Source organism: Molossus molossus, unplaced genomic scaffold (genome assembly GCF_014108415.1).
Source record: "Molossus molossus isolate mMolMol1 unplaced genomic scaffold, mMolMol1.p scaffold_m16_p_3, whole genome shotgun sequence".
Classification (NCBI taxonomy): domain Eukaryota; kingdom Metazoa; phylum Chordata; class Mammalia; order Chiroptera; family Molossidae; genus Molossus; species Molossus molossus.
Genome location: NW_023425366.1, coordinates 111,978,651 through 111,998,689, shown reverse-complemented (window position 1 = coordinate 111,998,689; position 20,039 = coordinate 111,978,651). Strand labels below are relative to the sequence as shown.

Below are 20,039 nucleotides of genomic sequence, written 5' to 3'. Positions count from 1 at the left end.
TTCTGGGAGAAACCTGCACTGGACCTCCTGCCTCTGCAACGCACAGCGTGCCCAAACTGTGTTCCTTCCTGGAATCCTATTCCAACCAATGGAACAGAGGCTTTCTCCATCCAATGGAGTTGAGCAGCTCCAACCAACCAGAGTGGCTCTATTATGACCAATCAAGACGGTGCCATTTGGACCAATCAAACTATGATGATTTGGAGTCTTTGTTTACACGAGGATAGACCAATCAGGGAGCAGGGCCTGGGACTTCTGTCCATGTAAACCAGGTCCCCTCTGGCTCTGATGGCCACTTTTCCTTTCCACTTAAGACTGCAGGCTCCATTTGCTCAGCTGAGCTGAAACGCTGAAGGTGGCTCACTGGAGCAGAGTGGACCAGCACAGGCCAAAGCGGATTGGCGTAGCAGGGCTCTCTAGCCAGAGGGTCCTGTGTGGTTTTCAAAGCCGTGCTGTATAACAAGTTTCCTTCTTCACCACACCCCAAGTTGAGGATTCCTGCATTGAATTGGCACCGAAGACCATTGGTTGACAAAGCCAATAAGATCGTTAAACTTACCCAGTTGAGCCCTGGCTGATGTGGCTCAGTGGCCTGCACAATGAAGGGTCTCAGGTTTGATTCCCAGTCAAGGAAATGTATCTGGGGTTGCTCCCCAGCCCTAATTGATGCTCTCATCAATGTTTTTCTCTCTTCCTCTCTCCCACTCTCTCTAAAAAATCAATGGAAAAATAGCCTCTGGTGAGGAGTAACAAAAAATAAAATTTGCTCAGTTGAATTTTGTTTTCTTATACCAACAATGGGACCAATGTGTACTACAGCCCTCCTGCTGTGATACAACTAGTGCAGGTTACTCAAGTGTCTTCTGCCAAGAACTTTCTACCTGAATCTAATCAGGAGAGGTGGGGGAATCAAATAAAGATTATGGATATTCTGTAAAACAATTGGCCTGAACTATTCAAATTTATCAATGTTATGAAAGACAAAATACATGGCCATGGGAGGAAAGGGGTAGGGAGGAGGGCTGTTCTGAACTGAAAGAGACCAGAGACAGACAAAAAGCAAGGTGCCATGTGGACTGGATCCAGTATACAGGTGAGGGTGGGGATCTTATTTGGAAGAATTGAGCAAATTGCATATAAAGTATATATTGCCGAATATTTTGCATCACTGCTAAATTTCTCGGTATCAAAATGGCATGGACGTCACGTAAGATAACGCTGTTGTTCCGAGGAAATACATGCTTAAGTATTTGATAGATAACTGCTGCGTACATTAACAAAAACAGCCCCAGCTCCGGACACAGGCTCGCGCTTGCGCCCTGCTCTCCTGCCCAAGTGTAGCGCGGCCGGAGGGTCCGATTGCGTGCCTCCAGGCGGAAGTACACAGAGCGGTTTCCGGGGATCGCGTAGGTTCCGGCGACTAAGGAGGCAAAATGGAGGAGACGCCTCACGGTGAGCGCGCCGAAGGGGCGTGGGTGGCGGGGCTGAAGGCACAGGAGCGACTCTAACTGGGATTCTGTCTCTGCGCAGACTGCCCCGGAACCGGCAGCGCCCAGGCGGGCCGAGGGGCCGCCTGTCAAGGGTGCCCTAACCAGCGGCTATGCGCTTCAGGAGCCGGCGAGGGCCCGGACCCGGGTGAGGAACGGGCAAGGCCTGAACGGGAAGTGAAAGGCACAGGCCCGGAAGAGGCGGGCGTATGGGAAATTGGGCGGTGACGGTGGGCGGGACTTGAAGGATGCGTGGAAGGGCGGGGCCAAGATGGGCGGGGCTTAAGGAATGAGTGACAGGGGCGGGGCCCGAGGGGCAGGACCTTTCAAAGGCAAGAAGGAAGGAACGTGGCGGGGTGGGGTGGAGCCTAAGAGTCAGTGACAGGCGTGACGTCAAGAGTGGTCGTAAGAAGAGTGGGGCATGGGAAAAGTGTGCTGGGTTAAGGGGTGCGGCCAGAGGTTTGAGTGACAGTAACTGGTCTGGAGGAGGCCACCAGAAGAGGGAATATAGGATATACGCTTTGATGTTAGGTTGTTTGGACTTAAATCCTGGCCCCGTTAGCTGCTTTCTTTGGACAGAATTTCTTCTTTTTAAGGTTTAAGGAGCCAGCCTTCCTCTCATTCAACAGAAATATGTGTTAATCACATCCTAGGCACAGTGCTCTGTACCGGAGAAATAGCTGTGAAACAGGACACTGTCTAGTGGGTGTTAGTTTAGTAGGGGAGACCCGCAGTAAACAAGCAAGCAATCAGTGATCACAGCAATAAGTACTATGAGGTCAAACTGGAGGATGGAGAGGACTCTGGGAGCCTACTAAAGGGAATTTAAAAGGCAGGAGGCTGAGAGAAGAATTTTGAAAGAGTTCAGAGAGACACTTGGGTTTGATTTTTGGTTCCCACGAAAACAGTATTGACCTTGAGCAAGAGTCTTAACCTTTCTGAGCTCTGTTTCCTCATCAGTAGTGGGAAGAAAAATAGTTACCTCACAGTGTTGTTTGAAGGATTTGAAATAAGGTGAAATGGTGAGAGCACAGCAAGTGTCTAATAAGTGATAGTCACCAGTGACAGGTATTTACCAAGTGCCTGCTATTTGTCAGGCTTTCTCAGCCTGGGCACTGTTGGCATTTTGGGTTGGATAATTCTGTGTTGGATAATTCTGAGCATTGTCGGATGTTAAGCAGCATCCCTGGCCTCTACCCTCTACATGCCAGGAACACCCCTTCGTTGTGACAACTAAAAATGTCTCCAGACGTTGCCAAATGCCCCCTGGTAGATTTTGCTCCCAGGTTGAGAATCATTACTGCAGCCATGCACCGAATAATGATATTTTGGTCAACAACAGACTGCATATATGACATGAGATTATAAGGAAGCTGAAAAATTCCTACTGCCTAGTGACATGGTTGTCATAACTTTATAGTGCAAAGCATTCCTCATATGTTTGTGGTGAGGCTGGTGTAAACAAGCATATACGCTGCCAGTCATGTAAAAGTATAGCATGTACAATTAGGTATAATATATAATACTTGATAATAAACAACTATGTTGCTGGTTTATGTATTTATTACTGTATATTATACTTATTATTTTAGAACGTACTTTTTCTACTTAATAAAAAAGTTTGCTGTGTAGCAGTACTCTGTGTTACACTGACAGCTGCCTCGTACAGCTTGTTTATCTTTTGATTATTTCAAATTCTTTTGTGCTTGATTTAGTCTCTTGCTGTTTCATACAGTAACATGCTGTATAGGCGTGTAACCTAGGAGAAGTAGGCCATATCATATAGCTCAGGTCCATCATAAGCTCTACCATCTAGGTTTGTGTAAGTGCACACTGTGATGTTTGCAGGACGAACTTGCCTGAGAGCACATTTCTCAGAATGTATCCCTGTCATTAAGTGTTGTGTGACTATATAGTCAAAGCTCTGTTTTGGAGCAGGAAATAAAGTGGTGAACACTTCAGGACAGATTCCCCACCTTGTGAGGTTTATATTCTAATAGGGAATGAAAAATAAGTAAACCAATAAGTAAGAAAATATCAGATGTGATAATAACCTTATTTTCTTTGTAGCACTTATGACTACCATTGATTCGGTGGTATTTCACATGTGATCCCTTGAAACAGTCCCAAGGACTTATTAGCTCCTTGTAGCTCATTGGAAGAGTGACATTCGGGATTTTGTTGGAAAATGTCATCACTTGAATTGCTTTTTTTGCAGCCATACAGGAAATCAAAGAGAAAATGAAGACCGTGAAACACAAAATCTTGGTTTTGTCTGGGAAAGGCGGCGTTGGGAAAAGCACGTTCAGCGCCCACCTTGCTCACGCCCTGGCGGAGGATGAAAACACACAGGTGGGACCCAGGGAAAAACTGGGAGAGCTCCTGTCTGAGGCTTGTAGAGAACAAGTTCCCTAGACTAAGCTGAATTGGCCTCTTTGATCCTGCAGAGAGGATGAGGAAACATGTAGCAGTCAAGCAGTGAAATGAAATATTTCATTGGATGCTCTAGTTGTGAAAATGGGTAGCAGATGTATAATTCTCTTGGCATGCTGATTATTTATTACATTAAGTTCAGATTTTTTTCTTATTATCAGCCCCTTTTTGCCTTTTTCTAGGCCAGGAATCTGCAAACTATAGGTCATGGCCAAATCCAGCCCATCTCTTGCCTTTCTGTGGCCTGTGAGCTAAGAATGATGTTTACATTTATAAATGGTTGCTTTTATTTTATTACTATTATTATTTTTGTTGTTTGGGGGTTTTTGTTTGTTTTTATTATTATTATTATTTTAATCCTTACCCAAAGATATGTGTTTTCTTTCATTGATTTTGAGAGAGAGAAACATTGATGTGAAAGAGAAACACCAATCAATTGCCTCCCATACGTGTGCCCTGATTGGGGATCGAACCTGCAACCTTTTGGTGTACAGGATACTGCTCCAACCAACTGAGCCACCTGGCCAGGGCTGTTTTTTTTTTGTTTTATTTTTATTTTATTACTATTATTTTTCTTTATTGACTTTAGGGAGAAAGATAGAAACATCGATGAGACAGAACATTGATTGGCCGCCTCCTGCATGTCCCCCCCACTGGGAATTTGGCTCACAACTTGGGCATGTGTCCTGACCGGGAATTGAACTGGTGACCTCTTGGTGTATGGGTTGACGTTCAACCACTGAGCCACACCAGCTGGGCTATTATTTTTTAATCCTCACCTGAGGATATTTTTCTATTGATTCTTTTTAGATAGAGTGAAAGGAAGGGAGGGAGAGAGAGAGCGAGAAACAGAGAGAAACATCTATGTGAGAGAGTTGTCTCCTGCACAACCCTAGTTGGAGGCCGGGGATTGAACCTGAAACTGAGGTACGTGCCCTTGACTAGGAATCGAACCCATGACTCTGGTCCTTGGGCCAGTGCTCTAACAGTTGAGCCAAATATGCCAGGGCTGTTTGTTTTATTTTTAAATGGTTGCTTTTAAATTGTTACATTAGTGCCTATGTGGTATCCTTATTTTTACCCACAAAGCCTGAAATATTTTCTGTTTTCCCTTGAAGAAAACATTTGCTGACCCCTGTACTAGGCCACTAACTTATACCCGGGTACACAGGTGAGCAGGGAAACTCAAAGTACCCAGTGCTGCTCTCAATTCCAGCCGTAATAAAGGGTATTGTAGGGCAAGGAAGAAAAAAATATTTTTTACCAGAAAGGTCAAGTGGAAATTTGCAGTGCCTGTGATTTTTAAAATACATTAGGTTATTCATTGGGACTTATGGTAATTTTGCATTGACTTTAGAAAATGATCCCAATATTCACTTTATCATTTTATATCTAATAAAACCATGACTGTTGTGTTTTTCAGTTTTTCGCGTGTTTTTTTAACACAGGTCACATTCTACCTTTTTGTTGTTTCCAAAGAGAAATTTTGCTCAAAATTCCAATAAAACAAAACTATACATATCAGAATACTAGAGTGGCATGGGTGTCTCTTAGAACCCAGCTGCCCAGCAGGTTGACCCCTGAAAAGAGAGACCTCACTGAGGACTTGTGTACTGGCGCTGAGTGTGCTCAGGGTTAGAGAGCTTGCTGGTCACTCTCTCAGTTGCCAACTAAATGCTGTTTTCTCCATCAGAGCACGTCTGGGGCGTGCAGAAGAGTTCTGTGTAACGTGGAAACAATCTTACTGGGTTTGTGTTGACGGTCATTCCCTGCCATTTCGGTCCTTTCCATCATCTTCATGTGTGCCTTCTAGCATGCATTGTTTTATTTCTGAAAATGACTTTTCTCTTCTAACACTTTGAATATTGAAAGTTATTTTTATATATGAGGGCTAACACTTTCACTTCAAGTTTCTTTTCTTACTCATTGACAAATGGCCCTTTTGTTTGATTTTTTTTTTTTAGGTAAGATAGAAGAAACTGAAGAGGTACATTTAATATTGACATTTCAAAACTGCCACATATTGCCTATTATATTTTAAAACTCTAAAAGCTGGATAAATTTTAGTACTTCCTACTTGTGTGAGAAATCACTCTACCTCAGTGTGCAGTAGCACCCTAAGATCTTAATATGATAAAGACTGTATTTCCTCCTCAAAAAGCAATAAAGCCAGCTACAGTGGGCAAGGGGGATCAAGCCACCATTCTGATATGTCCTCTACACACACACAGTGGCCCTTGAGACACCTCACCAGTACCCAGGAACTCCAGAAATACATTTTTTAAATCATTAGATTAAGCAGAATTAGAGTTTGCTTCAGGGGTTGGCAAACTTCTCTTTTTTTTTTTTTGTTAATCCTCCCCTGAGAATATTTTTTCCATTGACTTTTAGAGGGAGTGAAAGGGAGGGAAGAAGGGGAGAGGGAGAAAGAGAGAGGGAAGGGAAGGGAAGGGGAGGGGAGGGCTGACACTCTAACCACTGAGCAACACTGGCCAGGGCTGGCAAACTTTTTATGTCAAGAGCCAGATGGTAAATATTTTAGGCTTTGCAGACCATATAGTTTCTGTAGCAACTATTCACTTCTGCCCTTAAACATAAAGGCAGCCATAGAGAGTCTAAGCCGTGGCATGCCTGTGTTCTAATAAAACTGTTACTGAAATTTGGATTTCATATAATTTTCACAACATGACATAAAAGTATCTTGATTTTGATTTTCTCATCCCTCTAAAAATGTAATAACCATTTTTAAATTGTGGGCTGTACAAAAACGGTGACAGGATGGATTTGGCCCCCAGCTTGTAGTTTGCTGGTCCCCGGTTTGGTTTGTAGCACCCGAGGCACCTGCGCTGGCTGGGGAAGAACATCTTTGGAGGACTGAAACCTCGGGCAGGCCACAGCCTTTTTGGGGGCAGTGAAGAGGCTGGAGCAGGTGATCTGTAAAGCCCTGTGTTCCTGTCACTCCTTAGGGCTCTGAATTCTGCCTTATCTCTCATTTCTGTTCCTATCATTTTATAATGCATGGAGCTGCTATCGCTGGCCTACATGGCTGACGTGAGCTCTAGAATCTGGGATCTGCCAGCCAACATGTGCTCTAGGGATTTGGGGAAAGGGAGAGACAACCGCGGGGGGCACCTGGGCTTGGAGAAGGCAGCATCTGAACGGTGGTGGGACTGAAAGGTGGGGGCGAAGGTATAGAGGTGGGACCGCCAGGGCAGGCATGGAGAAGCAGGCAGTCTGGGGCGTACTGCTCCAGTGAAGGGAGCCGAGGCTGAGGCTGAGCCAGCCTGATGCTTTAGGAGCAGCACTGTGACAGCCAGCCGAGTGTGTAGTTGAGGGTCGTTAGCGGGTGATGGGAAGCCAGTCAGGAGGTGTTGCTCATGTCTCCATAAGAGTCCTGTGTCTCCATGAGAGGCCCCAAGGGTCCAAACTAGGGCAGTGGGTGAAGCAAACAGCAGGGAACAAATGAGGACAAAGTTGGGGAGACAGAAGAAGCAGAACTTCCCAATTTTGGAGAAGAGAGAGGAGTCAGAACTCTATTTGAGCATTTGGGGTACAATCTGGCATGGTGGGCAAGAACACAGGCTCCCGGGGTCACACTACCCAGGTTCACATCCAAGCCCTACCCACACCACTGCTGTGATCTTGGGTAGGACACCAGGCTCTCTCTGTAAAATGGGATGGCTGAGTGAAGTGATGCATGTAAGTGTAAAGTGCTTAACACCATGCCTGACATGTAGTAAGTGCTCAGTAAATGTTCTTGAGAGCAATCGTTATCATTACTTTATTCCACTAACTGAAATATGGAGGGGTGACGAGATTTTTGCTTTAGTGATAATGAGTTTGCTTACCCAAACAGTGCTGAGCAGGTTCAAACTATACTTGTCGATTTGTTCTTCTGTTAGTCACCAATCTCTTGCCATTCAAGGGCCAAATTTGTATTGGCCAGTAGGCTAGCCAAGAAATCTGTTTTCTCAGATTGTCCATATTACCCAGAATAATTACTGCTTTTAGAAGCTGTTGGGCATATTCTTCACAGCTCTCTGGGAGGGGCTTACACCAGGCCAGTTACAAGTAACCACTTGTGAGTCAGCAGCTGCTTCCATATAATTATGTTTCCATATAATTGTGTTTAGACGTCCCCACTGCACACATGTCTAGACTGCAGTATGCTGAAGGGAAGCACACCATCCAGTGTGGAAATATAGCTAGATAAGCTGAATTTCTCTATGCAGCAGTGCTTTTAAAAAATGTCGGCACTCAGGAAAGTGTTTCCCCAGCAGACCTACTCATAACTGAAAACATCACTGTCTCCAGAAGGTGCACAGTGTTGGCATATCGTTGATGCTTGGTGTGGCTTGTAGATTACAGTCAAGTTGCATACATTCCTCCCTGCCCTGAACTCAGCAGGACGGTGGGAAACACTGTCCCTTTTCTAACTCAGGAAGGCTGTTCGTGTTCATGCTCAAGGCAGGCGGGTGTCTGACGGCTCATTTGCAGAGTCTTGCATCAGGAGGCAGCAGGATTGGGAAGCTCCTGACTAATCACAGGCAGGCTGGGAAATGTGTAAGTTGTGATGAAGGGAGGCACAGGAGGCTGGCCTGTGACATCAAAGACTTACGTCATCTTTCCACCACAAGTCACCAGGTTCCATAAATTACTACTTCATCATCTTGCCTTGTGATCTCAAAGATGAACTCTATCATTAAAAGGACGATGCTAGGTGCTTCAGGACTGTACAATTTTTAGGCCCGTCTCGGGTTTGTAGACTCTAAAGCTGGAGTGGCCCTAACAATTTCCCAGGTCAGAGGGATAGGGCCAGAGAAGCAATGTGTGTGAGGTGACAGCTTCGGAGTGCCAAAAGTTAGGACTAGACCCCCTTCCTGTGGCCTCTTCTTCTTTGCTTGTTTGTTTCATTTTCTTGTATATATATTTTAAAAGTCCCTAATTTCACCCTGGCCGGTTTGGCTCAGCGGTTAGAGCGTCGGCCTGCGGTCCAGAGAGACCCGGGTTCAGTTTCCGCTAAGGGCACGTACGTCGGTTGCAGTTTGTCCTCAGCCCTGGTTGGCCGTGCAGGTGGCAGCCACTCAATGTGTCCCTTTCACGTCAATGTTTCTCTCTCTCTCTCTCTCTCTCTCCTTCTCTCTCCCTCCCACTCTATCTGAACAAAAAATGGAAAAATATCCTTGGGTGAGAAAAAAAAAAAGCCCCTAAGTTCAATGGCTTCCAAGAAGCAGCAGAGAAATAGAAGTGCCGTTTCAGTACTTTGTAAACAACACTTAGATGCACGCCCCACCACCAATGCCTCAGCAGCTCCTCCTGCCTCTCCGCGACTTCCTGGCCTCTGCCACAACTGCGAGCCTGTGAGCTGAGACGAGCCTGTGGGCGTGTCTCCTGCGGCTCAGTGGTGCTGAGCGTGGACATGAGAAGCCCCCACACCGAGCACGGTCCTAGTCCAGTTGGCCACATGGGTGGCCATGGCCTCCTCTGGAGGGGAAGTTTGGATCCCAACAGCACTGTAGCACCCTGCCCCACCACTTTGTGGGTGGGAGAGGTGTGGCAGGGCTTCCTCTTCCCCTCAAGCTTCTAGCACCTTCCACAGAGGCCCTAATTGCGATGACCGCAGGCATGTTTCTCTCAGCTAGGGTTCTCTGGCTTAACTTGAGCAGAAAGTGAATTAATCGGATGGATACTGGGGACAGTGACAGGATCAGCAGAACGTTTGGAAGGGACAGGCGCAGGGCCGCTCTGGACACCTGGAGAGCAGGAACGTGGCACAGCCTTTTTGGGGACTGCGTGCAAGCAGTCTGTTTCTTGCATCCTTGCATCGTTTCACTCACGGTTCACTCCCTAGGTTGTGTGGAGTTAAATGCCTGAGAAGGAAACTGATTAAATTGTTCCCAAAAGAACATAGAGACTGGGCTAGAAACCCGAGTATTGATGAAAGTCTCTGTTAGGGTCCTGGGCCCTGGTGATGGTATGATTTATTAAATCGTGAGGTTGTGACATAAAATGCCAGTGGATTGTTCACACACGTCAGTCCCCGAGTATCAGAGATCTAGAAGGCCATGAAAGTCAGGTTCTAAGTTGTCATTCTGTTGCACTTCTCACCTAGTCCAGCAGAGGGCACCGGAACTATGTATGAAAAGCTTTCCTGCCCTGGGTCTGAGAGCCTGTAAGGAAGTTGGAGGTTGGGATTTGTTGAGAGGCTCGAAGAGGGAAGCAAGAAGCGAATTTGGGGCAAGTTAAAAAGTTACTCAAGGATGCTGCACTTTGCAATCAACACATTAGAGCTTTCAAGATGAATACTAGCCAACTTTTCCGAGTTCCTGCAGGCTGTTTCAGACTTCATTTATCACACAGGGAAAGCAGTGTGTTTGGGGTGGAAGGAGTCATCCAAGGCTGCACTTACCACTAGCAAAGAGGTTTTCTAGATTTCCTTCTTATTTTCAGTTTCTTCTCTGGAAGTTGAGCCTAAGTTGCCATTAACCTACAGGATCACAGGAAAACAGGGAGCTCGGCTCCTTGTCAGGGCCCATGGAGTAGTGGAAGGAGCCCTGGTGTTGAAGTCAGGACTTGATTTATGTCCCAGCTCTGCTCCTTGCTCATTGAACAAGTCGCTGGGCCTCTCCGAACCTTAGTTTCCTCTTCTGTAAAGCAGAGATAATGATACTTGGCACATGGTAAGAGCCAAGTAAACAGTGCCAGGTCCACAGGATCACTCTGGAGCTGGAAGGGAGGGAGTCAGTGTCGATATACTTTGCCAAGTTCTCTTTCGGAGTCTTGGACTGTGTCTCTGTGGTGGGAAGATAAATGTTGTAACTCTTCCTCATGAGATTCTACTTGGTCCACGTTTGACCCAGTTTCTTTCCATCTTCTCCCTTCCCTCCTTTTTCTTGAACCCCGTTCCCCTCCCAACTGTGTGTATCTGGAGGGTTGTATATTCGGTTATGTTACAGCTCTGGTCTCTTCTTATTCCCCAGGTTGCTCTTCTAGACATTGATATATGTGGGCCATCAATTCCCAAGATAATGGGGTTGGAAGGAGAACAGGTAAGAGTTTACATTACAAAATGCAGTCAGGTGGTTTCTTAAAGCGCTGAACTACTCAGTCTAAACTAAGGGATAGCAGAGCCCGTGTACTTTCACATGGATGTGATGGAACTGCGTCAGTGTTTGCTAACCCATCTTTAACAACTGTGAATGGGGGATATTATACATAAGTTCATCCACACTATTCAAGGAGTGTTGGTTTCGCTGCCTCCTCAGAGGGGAAGGGAAACAACAAGTGAAATGCAGAAGTAAGACCAGGAAACTGAGCTCTGCCTGGGAAAGCTGGGCCAGGGCCGGCTGGGGGTTTGCACCCTGGAAGCAAGGGAATGTTTCTGCCCTGTGGTCTCCTCTGGGGAACTGAGACTGTGAAGCGTGAGTGACATGGGGTGGAACCGGCCACAGCAGTCTGCAGGTGCTGGTCTCTCCCTTCGGAGTAGCAAAAAACAGTCCCAAGGAAGGGGTCCCCCAGGGGCAGCACATTGAAAATGGCTGGAGGGCGAGGCAGTTCCAGCGGTGTCAGGATTGGTTCATACAGGCCCTGTTCTGGGTGCTGGGGTCCAGTGGTGAGCAAAGCAGATGAAGACCCTGGTCCTCATGGGAAGGGACAGATGATAGATCACAGAAAACCAAAGCAGGGTGAGGGGACAGACAAGGTGGAGCGGGGCAGACACGGGGAGCTGCCCATTGGGAGGGGAGGAGCATAGCAGCCTGCTGCAGACAGCCGGGGACATCCTTCTTGGCTGAGGGAGCAAGTGCAGGAGCCCTAAGGCGGGAGAGTCCTCATTTCCTCCACCAAGTGGCCAGTGGGGCTGGGGCAGAGTGTGGGGACAGAGGGAGCCAGAGAGTAGCCAAGGACAAATAGGGCATTCCCGGCGGGTTCTGTTCAGGGGTTGGGGTTTGCTTCTGAGGGTGCTGGGAGGAATGTGACACCATGCAGGGCCGAGGTCAAGCAGCAGGGTCAAACATCTGTGACCACATACCCATGAGTAACAAGCTGTGCAGCACACGCCCACAGTATGGGTGTACATTTACTTACTTTTAAGTTATATACATATACTACTTACTGTACCAGTACATAAGTATTTTATAAAAACTAAAAACTTTAAATAATGACATAAAACAGAATCTCCACTATTTTCTTCTCCTGCACTATTGGGGCATCATGTCTACCCCTCTCTTAAGACTAGCAAGTTAAAGAACAAGAATAAGAATGAATGTTGTTGTTTTTTAAATGAGACTTCAAAGCCAAACACACCCTGCCCAGGTATCAAACCCTCAACCGGGGTATGTGTTCTGATCGGAAATTGAACCAGCAACCTTCTGATGCCCGGGAGGATGCTCCACCAACTGAGCCACACCGGCCCGGGCTGTGTGATTGCATTTCTGTGAGATATCTGAAACAGGCACACAGGCAGAGACGGGAGATTCGAGGTCACCTAGTTCTGGAGGGAACTGTGGGGGTTGGAGGTGACAGGTAAGAGGGTGCAGGGCGTCGTCTTGGAGTGACAAAAATGTTCTAAAGTTGATCATGGTGATGGATGTACAATTATGTGATATCTTGAAAAGCCACTGAATTGTACACTCGAAATAGGTGCATTGTATGGCATGTGAATTATATTACAATAGAGCCCTTTTATTTAGTTAGTTAGTTATTTTTAGAGAGAGGAAATAAGAGAGAGATAGAAACATCGATGTGAGAGAGAAATATCAATCAGCTGCCTCCTGCATGTCCCTTACTAGGAATCAAGCCCACAACCCGGGCATGTGCCCTGACCAGGAATCGAACTGGGACATCTTAGTCCACAGGATGACATTCAGTCCCCTGAGCCACACCAGCATCAGTAGAGCTGTTTTAGAAAGGAAGACTTCATTAAGAAAAACAGTTTCTGTTTGGGCTCCTACGTTGCTCTAATTTCTAAGGTAGAGGTGTAATTGGGAGTTGCGACGTGAACCCTGGCTGTTGATGAACACCTGTGAATCTTGAAGTAGCTCCAGGGAGCTTCTCAGTGACACCCTCTCCCAGTGCTTGCTCCTGGGACAGTAAGCCAGAGGTGAAGCTCAGGCCGCTGATGGGACAGGGGCCATGTCACCTGGCCCACTAAAGGTGTTGCTTCACTCCCAGATGCGTAGAGACAACCTGCTGCTCCACAGTTACCTGCATTGTCTCACAACCCACAACCAGTTTCTGTCACTCTTTGAAAATACCTCAGACCCCAGATTATATTTGACTCGGGTAACTTTGGTTCCCTGACTAGATGTCTAAGCAGAGTTTCAAAATAACCCAATTCAGTGGAAAAAATGGTATTGATTTATAGCTTTCATTAACTTCCCCCCAGCTGTTCACTCCCTATTAAGAATTTAGTAGCAGCATTTTAGACAAATTGTATTTTATAAAACCGTCTTCTTACTGCATAAGATGTGTCTGTGCATGAAGTGTGACCAGGGTGCAAAGTTGACAATGACTCGATGCCATGTTCACACAGGTTCACCAGAGTGGCTCGGGCTGGTCTCCCGTGGTGAGTGCTCACCTCTCTGCCTTATGTTCAAGGCAGTGAATTGTGGGTTGTGTGTGCATAATGGAAGGTGGTGGGTGGGCAACACTGTTCTCAGCCCACCTGTTTGTCAGTCAGCAGGTATTTACCGAGGCACTTTTCTAGGCACAGGGCCTCCATTTAAGGCCAGGGATTGGCAAACCGTTTCTAGGGTCAGACAGTGACAGTTTCCCATTTGTGGGCCATACACTCTCCACTATTGCAGCTCCCAAGTAGCGATGTGTAAATGAATGGCCATGGCTGTGTTTCAGTAAAACTTCATGTACAAAAACAATGGTGGGCCAGGTTCGGCCCAGGGCCCACAGCTTGCCAGCTCGGGGTCAGCCCGTGAAGGACACGATGCTCATGTATTTCAGCTGAGTTGACTGTCACAGTTGAGGGCCATGGGATCCCCTCCAGTCCCCCCAGTATGGCAACCCTTTTTTTTTTCCAAAAAAAAAAAGATTTGAGGATTCAAAGGAAATGTGCTCATAGATCACACAGTAATGTTGTCCCCAGTATGGTTTTTTCTGCCAGAAAAGACATAGGGAAGTGTCTTGTGCTGTGGCTTTAAGTAAAATGTTTCTTGCCTCCTCCTCCACAGTTCCTGGAAGACAACCTGGGGGTGATGTCGGTGGGCTTCTTACTCAGCAGTCCCGATGATGCTGTCATCTGGAGAGGACCAAAGAAGAATGGTTTGCCGCTCTGCTTTCTGTCTCCCGTGGTCTCCTCCCGAGGGCAGGGCTGCCCCGCCCTGTCCGGATGCCCTCTTCCTGCAGGGCTCCCCAGGGCTCCCCAGGGCTCCGCAGGGCCGTGCTTTTAAGCATCTAGTTGCCTCTTTCTTCACTGGTTGAAGACAGCTAATAGAAATATCAGTTTTACAGATTTTAATATCTGTTATGGGGTTTTCCTCCTGAAAACCTATGCTACTATTGTTTGTGTGGTGGTTTTGCAGTGGCTTGTGTCAGAGAGAAGTGTATGAAGTGAAATCAATACCAAGTTGACTGGACACTGAGGCTTGGGGTGACAATGCAGAAGTGTCATTCAGGGCAGGGTTCCTCCAACTTGGCACTAGGGACATTTTGGGCCAGATCATTGTTAGCAAAGGGATGGACTGTGCTGTGCACCACGGGATATTAGGGGTGGCCCTGGCCTCTGTGCTGGATGCCAGTAGTCCCCCCCCCTTGGCGTGGCAACCGGAAATGTCTCCAGATGTTGCCAGATAGAGAAAGCACGGGGATCACACACTGTCTCTGTAGTGTCCCAAGCACAGGAAAGGGAAAAGGAACCTGGCATTGCTGTGGATTCCTCCTTTCAGGCATGATCAAGCAGTTCCTCCGAGACGTGGACTGGGGAGAGGTTGACTACCTCATCGTGGACACCCCGCCCGGGACGTCAGATGAACACCTCTCAGTCGTCCAGTACCTGGCTGCGGCGCACATCGACGGGGCGGTGATAATCACCACCCCTCAGGTGAGCGAGTGCGGTGAGCAGGGCCCGGACTGCACCGCCCGGGACTGAGAGCCTGGTCTCCAAAGGGCTCTTCAGGGCAGCCCCTGCTCTGTCTGCAGAAACGTCGTTTGTCTTTGGTCTGGGCATTTTCAGTTGACAGTAAGCATTCCACAACTGGGTTTTTTTGGTCCAATGGTAGTTCAAAATTGCCTTTTTAATGCTGCCCCCCCAAGCCAGTGAGACCAGTGGTGCTGTTATGATTCAGCTTGTCCCCCATGGTCACAGCACCCTTACCACACTCATGTCAGGACCCCACAGACCGCACGGCTTCTTCACTTGCATGTCGGACCGGTTCAGGAACTCTCCCCGTTTTCCTCAGCACCAGCCTGGGGCGTGGGCGGGGATTTCTGATCAGCTGCTGTGGGGCTTGCCAGCTCCTGTCTGCCAGTCACGTGGGGCCGTGGCCCGGGCGGTGTGAGTCCCAACCCGAGCAGGTCCAGCAGCAGCAGATGCAGCCAGGTCTGCACTGTGCTTTCTTCTCGTGCCGCTCACCTTAGGAGTCCCAGGAAACCAGCAGCTGATTCTCTTGTTACACTTCCCTTCACATGTTCTTCTCCACTCCTAAGGAAGCAGCGTACAGAGGCCTTACCTCAGTCTGCCTGTGAGGCAGGCGGTGCGACCCCGCCTGCAGGCCTCACTGAGCATTTGCCCTGGGCCACTGATCCTCCCTCACGGCTCACGTGGTTCGCTGAGGGGCCTGGGTGCTGGACACACGGGCACACGCATGCTGCCGTCAGTGGTGTGCCAGGCACAACAGGCTGAGTGAAGGTGCCTGGGTCCAGGGGTGGTGTGACAGGACTCGTGTCAGTCAGATCACTCTGGTTCCCTGTGGAGAGATGATGGGGGCATGTGGTGGAGCAAGACACCACGTAGGCTGCTAGAGGCAGGGAGTACCTGGCCTGGGGGTGGAGGTGGAGAGAAGGTGGGTGGGTCCCAGAGGAATTACCTAAATACTACTCAGGATGTCGGCAGGGAAGGCTCCCTGTGTGGAGGCGGAGGCCCATGAGAGGCCCCCCATGTGTGGAGGCCCAGGCCCGTGAGAGGCCCCCCGTGTGTGGAGGCGGAGGCCCGTGAGAGGCTCCCCGTGTGTGGAGGCCCAGGCCCGTGAGAGGCCCCCCGTGTGTGGAGGCGGAGGCCCGTGAGAGGCCCCCCGTGTGTGGAGGCGGAGGCCCGTGAGAGGCCCCCCGTGTGTGGAGGCCCAGGCCCGTGAGAGGCCCCCCGTGTGTGGAGGCCCAGGCCCGTGAGAGGCCCCCCGTGTATGGAGGCCCAGGCCCGTGAGAGGCCCCCCATGTGTGGAGGCAGAGGCCCGTGAGAAGGCCCCCCGTTTGTGGAGGCGGAGGCCCGTGAGAAGGCCCTGCACTGTCCGCTCAGCTTTGCTGTGCGCGTGAAGCTGTTTAAACGAGTCTGTTAGGACGCAACACAACAGTCAGTCGGCTCGAAGACAGCTCCTCCAGTGCCACATTTCTCATGGACAGAGATGGAGTCCCCTGCTGTGGCTCAAGAAGAGGGACAGTCTGGCTGTGTGGCAGGGGCGGAGAGGCTGACCCACTGCATAAAGGGCACACATCTCTAAAGCTGTGTAGGGGTGACCCACCGCGTGGGGACCGTTTCTTGCCACACAAACATTCTCTCGTACTCTGACTTTGAAACGACTGGTGTTTTAAACCTTGATAGGAGGTGTCGCTGCAGGATGTCCGGAAAGAAATCAACTTCTGTCACAAGGTGAAGCTGCCCATCATCGGGGTGGTGGAGAACATGAGCGGCTTCACCTGCCCCAAGTGCAAGGTGAGCGTGCGTGTGACCAGCCCCTCCCCGGGCCTCGCGAGCCGGTCCTGCTTTCCTCCTCGTTTCCGGAAGTGGGATCGCAATCACAATTCTCCACTGCTGATTTCATGAGAATTCTTTTGGTAGTTCATGTTCCACAATCAAAATAGACGTTTTTGAAAAGTTCCTTTAAAATGTAGTCCAGTCTTATGATTCTGAAAAAAGTCATGAATCTTCTCGTTTAATTTGCCTCACAGAAAGAGTCTCAGATATTCCCGCCAACAACTGGGGGTGCGGAGGCCATGTGCCAGGACCTCAAGATACCTCTCCTCGGCAAAGTGCCTCTGGACCCACACATAGGTGGGTGAGTCTGAATGCCCCAATTCCGTCGCTGAGTGGGACCTTCACACATTGGGGCATTGGCCCCAAGCCACCTCCAGGAGCTCCCCCTCCAGCCGAGAGAAGCAGTGAGCATGCGGGTAGCCAAGGGAGCAGGCAGCCCTCAGAGAGGAGTAGAGACTGGTCAGGGAGATGCCAGGGTGCAGGGAGGGCACTAGGAAAGGAACAGAGTGACCCTCAGGGGACTGTTTTGTACCTGTACATCCAGACCTCATCCTGCTGCTGTTCCCATGGGAGCTGCACCTCTGCCACCCCCCTCACCCTGCGCTCCTTCCCTTGCTTGGGTTTCCCTGTCCCAGGGGCAGTGCACTAGGGCAGACGAGGAAGTGACAGTTCTACAGTTGGCCTCACCAGGGTCCACTAAGGTTGGGGAGCATCTGTGGGTAGTGGAACCACTGATCTTGCTTCTCCAGTAGTGCTCAGCATCTGGGGAGCAGGGGCGGAGAAGCTGACCACAGGCGCCTGCCCAGAAGTGGGTGGGCAGACGGATGGAGGAGGTGAGAACACCTCGTGCTCCCTGGGGCAGGCCCTCTGCTTCTCCCCTGGACAGTGGGTCGACACGTGGTCCTAGAGACAACCTGCGTGTCCGTAGGAGGGCACTGGAGTGGGCAGTCCGGTGAAAGATTAGCAGATGGGTTGATACCGATGTGGAATGACCTCCACGGTGAAATGGTTCATGGAAAAAGCAGTGGGCAGAACATGTGTATCATATGCTCCCATTCATTCTTCTGTTATTTTTTAAGCATATGGTGTGTATGTGCATGTATATGCTGCATTGGTGTGCACATACTGTTTCTAGCAAGACACCTGGAACACTGGCATTCTTTTGGACCCACCTTTTATGGTACAACATTTTGTACCCCAAACTTTTTATCATGTGCATTCATTGTTTTTTTTATTCAAAAGAAGTAATTAATCTTTTGAATTGCAGGTTCCTGGGCCCAGCAGGAACTGCTGTCTGTCCTTTGTGGAGCCCTGGAACCCGCATTTGCCGTACACCTCCCCCAGATGATATGTAAACATATCACACTAAACACCCTTGGCCAGGCGAGGGTCAAAGCCATGTTGAAATGCTAGCCAGGGTGGGTCCCTGCTGGATGGAGGGGAGGCAGGTGAGGTCCTTTGAGACCTCCAGCATTCTTTCTTGGTTTCATTCATCATTATGAATGTTGTGGGTTCAAGAGCTTCTTGTTTTATTTTATTTTATTTTTTTTTTAATCCTCATCCGAGGACATTTTTCCATTTTTTGTACAGACAGAGTGGGAGGGAGAGAGAGGAAGAGAGACAGAGGGAAACATCGATGTGAAAGGGACACATCGAGTGGCTGCCACCCGCACGACCAACCAGGGCCGGGGACAAACTGCAACCAAGGTACGCGCCCTTAGCGGGAATCGAACCCGGGTCTCTCCGGACCGCAGGCGGACGCTCTAACCGCTGAGCCAAACCGGCCAGGGCAAGAGCTTCTTGTTTTAAAAATATGTTTTTATTAACTTTAGAGAGAGGGGAAGGGAGAGAGGGAGAGAGAGGGAAACATTGATGAGAGAGAAACATTGACCAGCTGCCTCCTGCACGCCCCCTGACAGGGAATCAAACAGGCGACCTCTTAGTGCATGGGTCAACGCTCAATCCACTGAGCCAAACCAGCCAGGCACAAGATCTTAATGTCACAGGCACAGAAAGAGCCCCAAGGTCATGTTGCCTCTTTGTTTTCTTTAGGGGTTTAATTTTCTTTCATTTGTTTCTTTAAGGTAAGAGTTGTGACGAAGGACGGTCTTTTTTGATTGACGCACCGGATTCACCAGCTACATTAGCCTACAGAAGTATAATTCAAAGTAAGTGTTTCTGTGAGTCTTATGGAGCCAGGAAGTGACATGAATGAGCAAAGTGGGCTGGGTGTGACAAGACCCCACTTAGGATTATAAATGGCCACTACCACGAAGCCTTGGCTGGGGACAGTTGGGATGGGGGTGCCTGGGATGACCTGGAGAGCGTTGCCCTCAGCCCAGGAGGCCGGGAGTCTATGAGAAGTCTTTCAGTACGTCAATGATATGAACTAAGAGTTTAAAAGACACAGTGAGGGTGAGTTTTATGGCGTAGGAAATATATCTCAGTAAAGCTGTCGAAAGAAAATTAGTAAAAAAAATCAAAAACCAAAGCCTAGTGAGCCCAGCGGAGCCCGCGTGCAGCCTCCTTCCACGACGGGCCGCCGGCTGGGCTGGGGCGTAGAGGCATCACGTCGAGGCTGTCCGGTCCTGGCTTGTGCTGCTGCTCTGCCTCGTCAGGGTGTCCAGGGAAAAGGACCTCATGCCCAGGCTTCTTATCTGAAGCATGGACCAAGGAAAGACCTCCAGCTGGTTATAGCCATGGATGGGCAGTGTGTGGTGTTCAGGTCACTTTGAAGATTCAGGGCATCAACAGAAATGGGGCTTTTTAAGGGCGTTACGCCACCCGGGGATTCCACCCCAGTGCAGCAGCGCCCTGGCCAGCACGGGGCGGGGCTGTGGGACTGAGGAGCCAGCAGCATTCCTCTGCCTGCTGCCTTGTTTTCCAGGAATCCAAGAGTTTTGTCTTCAAAAGAAGAGAGAACCTCATTAGTTCCTGAAACCCGGGAACATGGACGCAAGCAGCACGGCCTGACCAGTTGGGCACAAGGTGGGGGTCGGGGACAGAGAGGGACCAGACTCTGGTGTGGTGTGAAGTCACTTTGCAGAGACACTTTAATCATCTGATGTTTGTACAGTTTTCTTTAGAACATATGTAAAGGGCGTTCTTTACAAATGTGCCATTTAAAAAATAAAACATCTCCTCAAACCTTCCCAAGGCCTGCTTCGCTGAAAACCAGCGGCTTGTAGGTCATGGAGTTC

General features: G+C 49.0%; 1 protein-coding gene across 1 annotated transcript; it reads left to right on the top strand.

The window, feature by feature from the left end:
* Positions 1–1,406: 1,406 nt before the first annotated feature.
* On the top strand, positions 1,407–19,986 carry NUBP1 (nucleotide binding protein 1). The gene is made up of 11 exons (XM_036279260.1): positions 1,407–1,452; positions 1,531–1,635; positions 3,706–3,839; positions 10,901–10,969; positions 13,453–13,485; positions 14,105–14,195; positions 14,819–14,973; positions 16,687–16,797; positions 17,034–17,136; positions 18,924–19,007; positions 19,727–19,986. Exons 1-11 carry the CDS (start codon positions 1,434–1,436, stop codon positions 19,768–19,770), a joined length of 948 nt encoding a protein of 315 aa, XP_036135153.1. The 5' UTR covers positions 1,407–1,433; the 3' UTR covers positions 19,771–19,986.
* Positions 19,987–20,039: the final 53 nt, after the last annotated feature.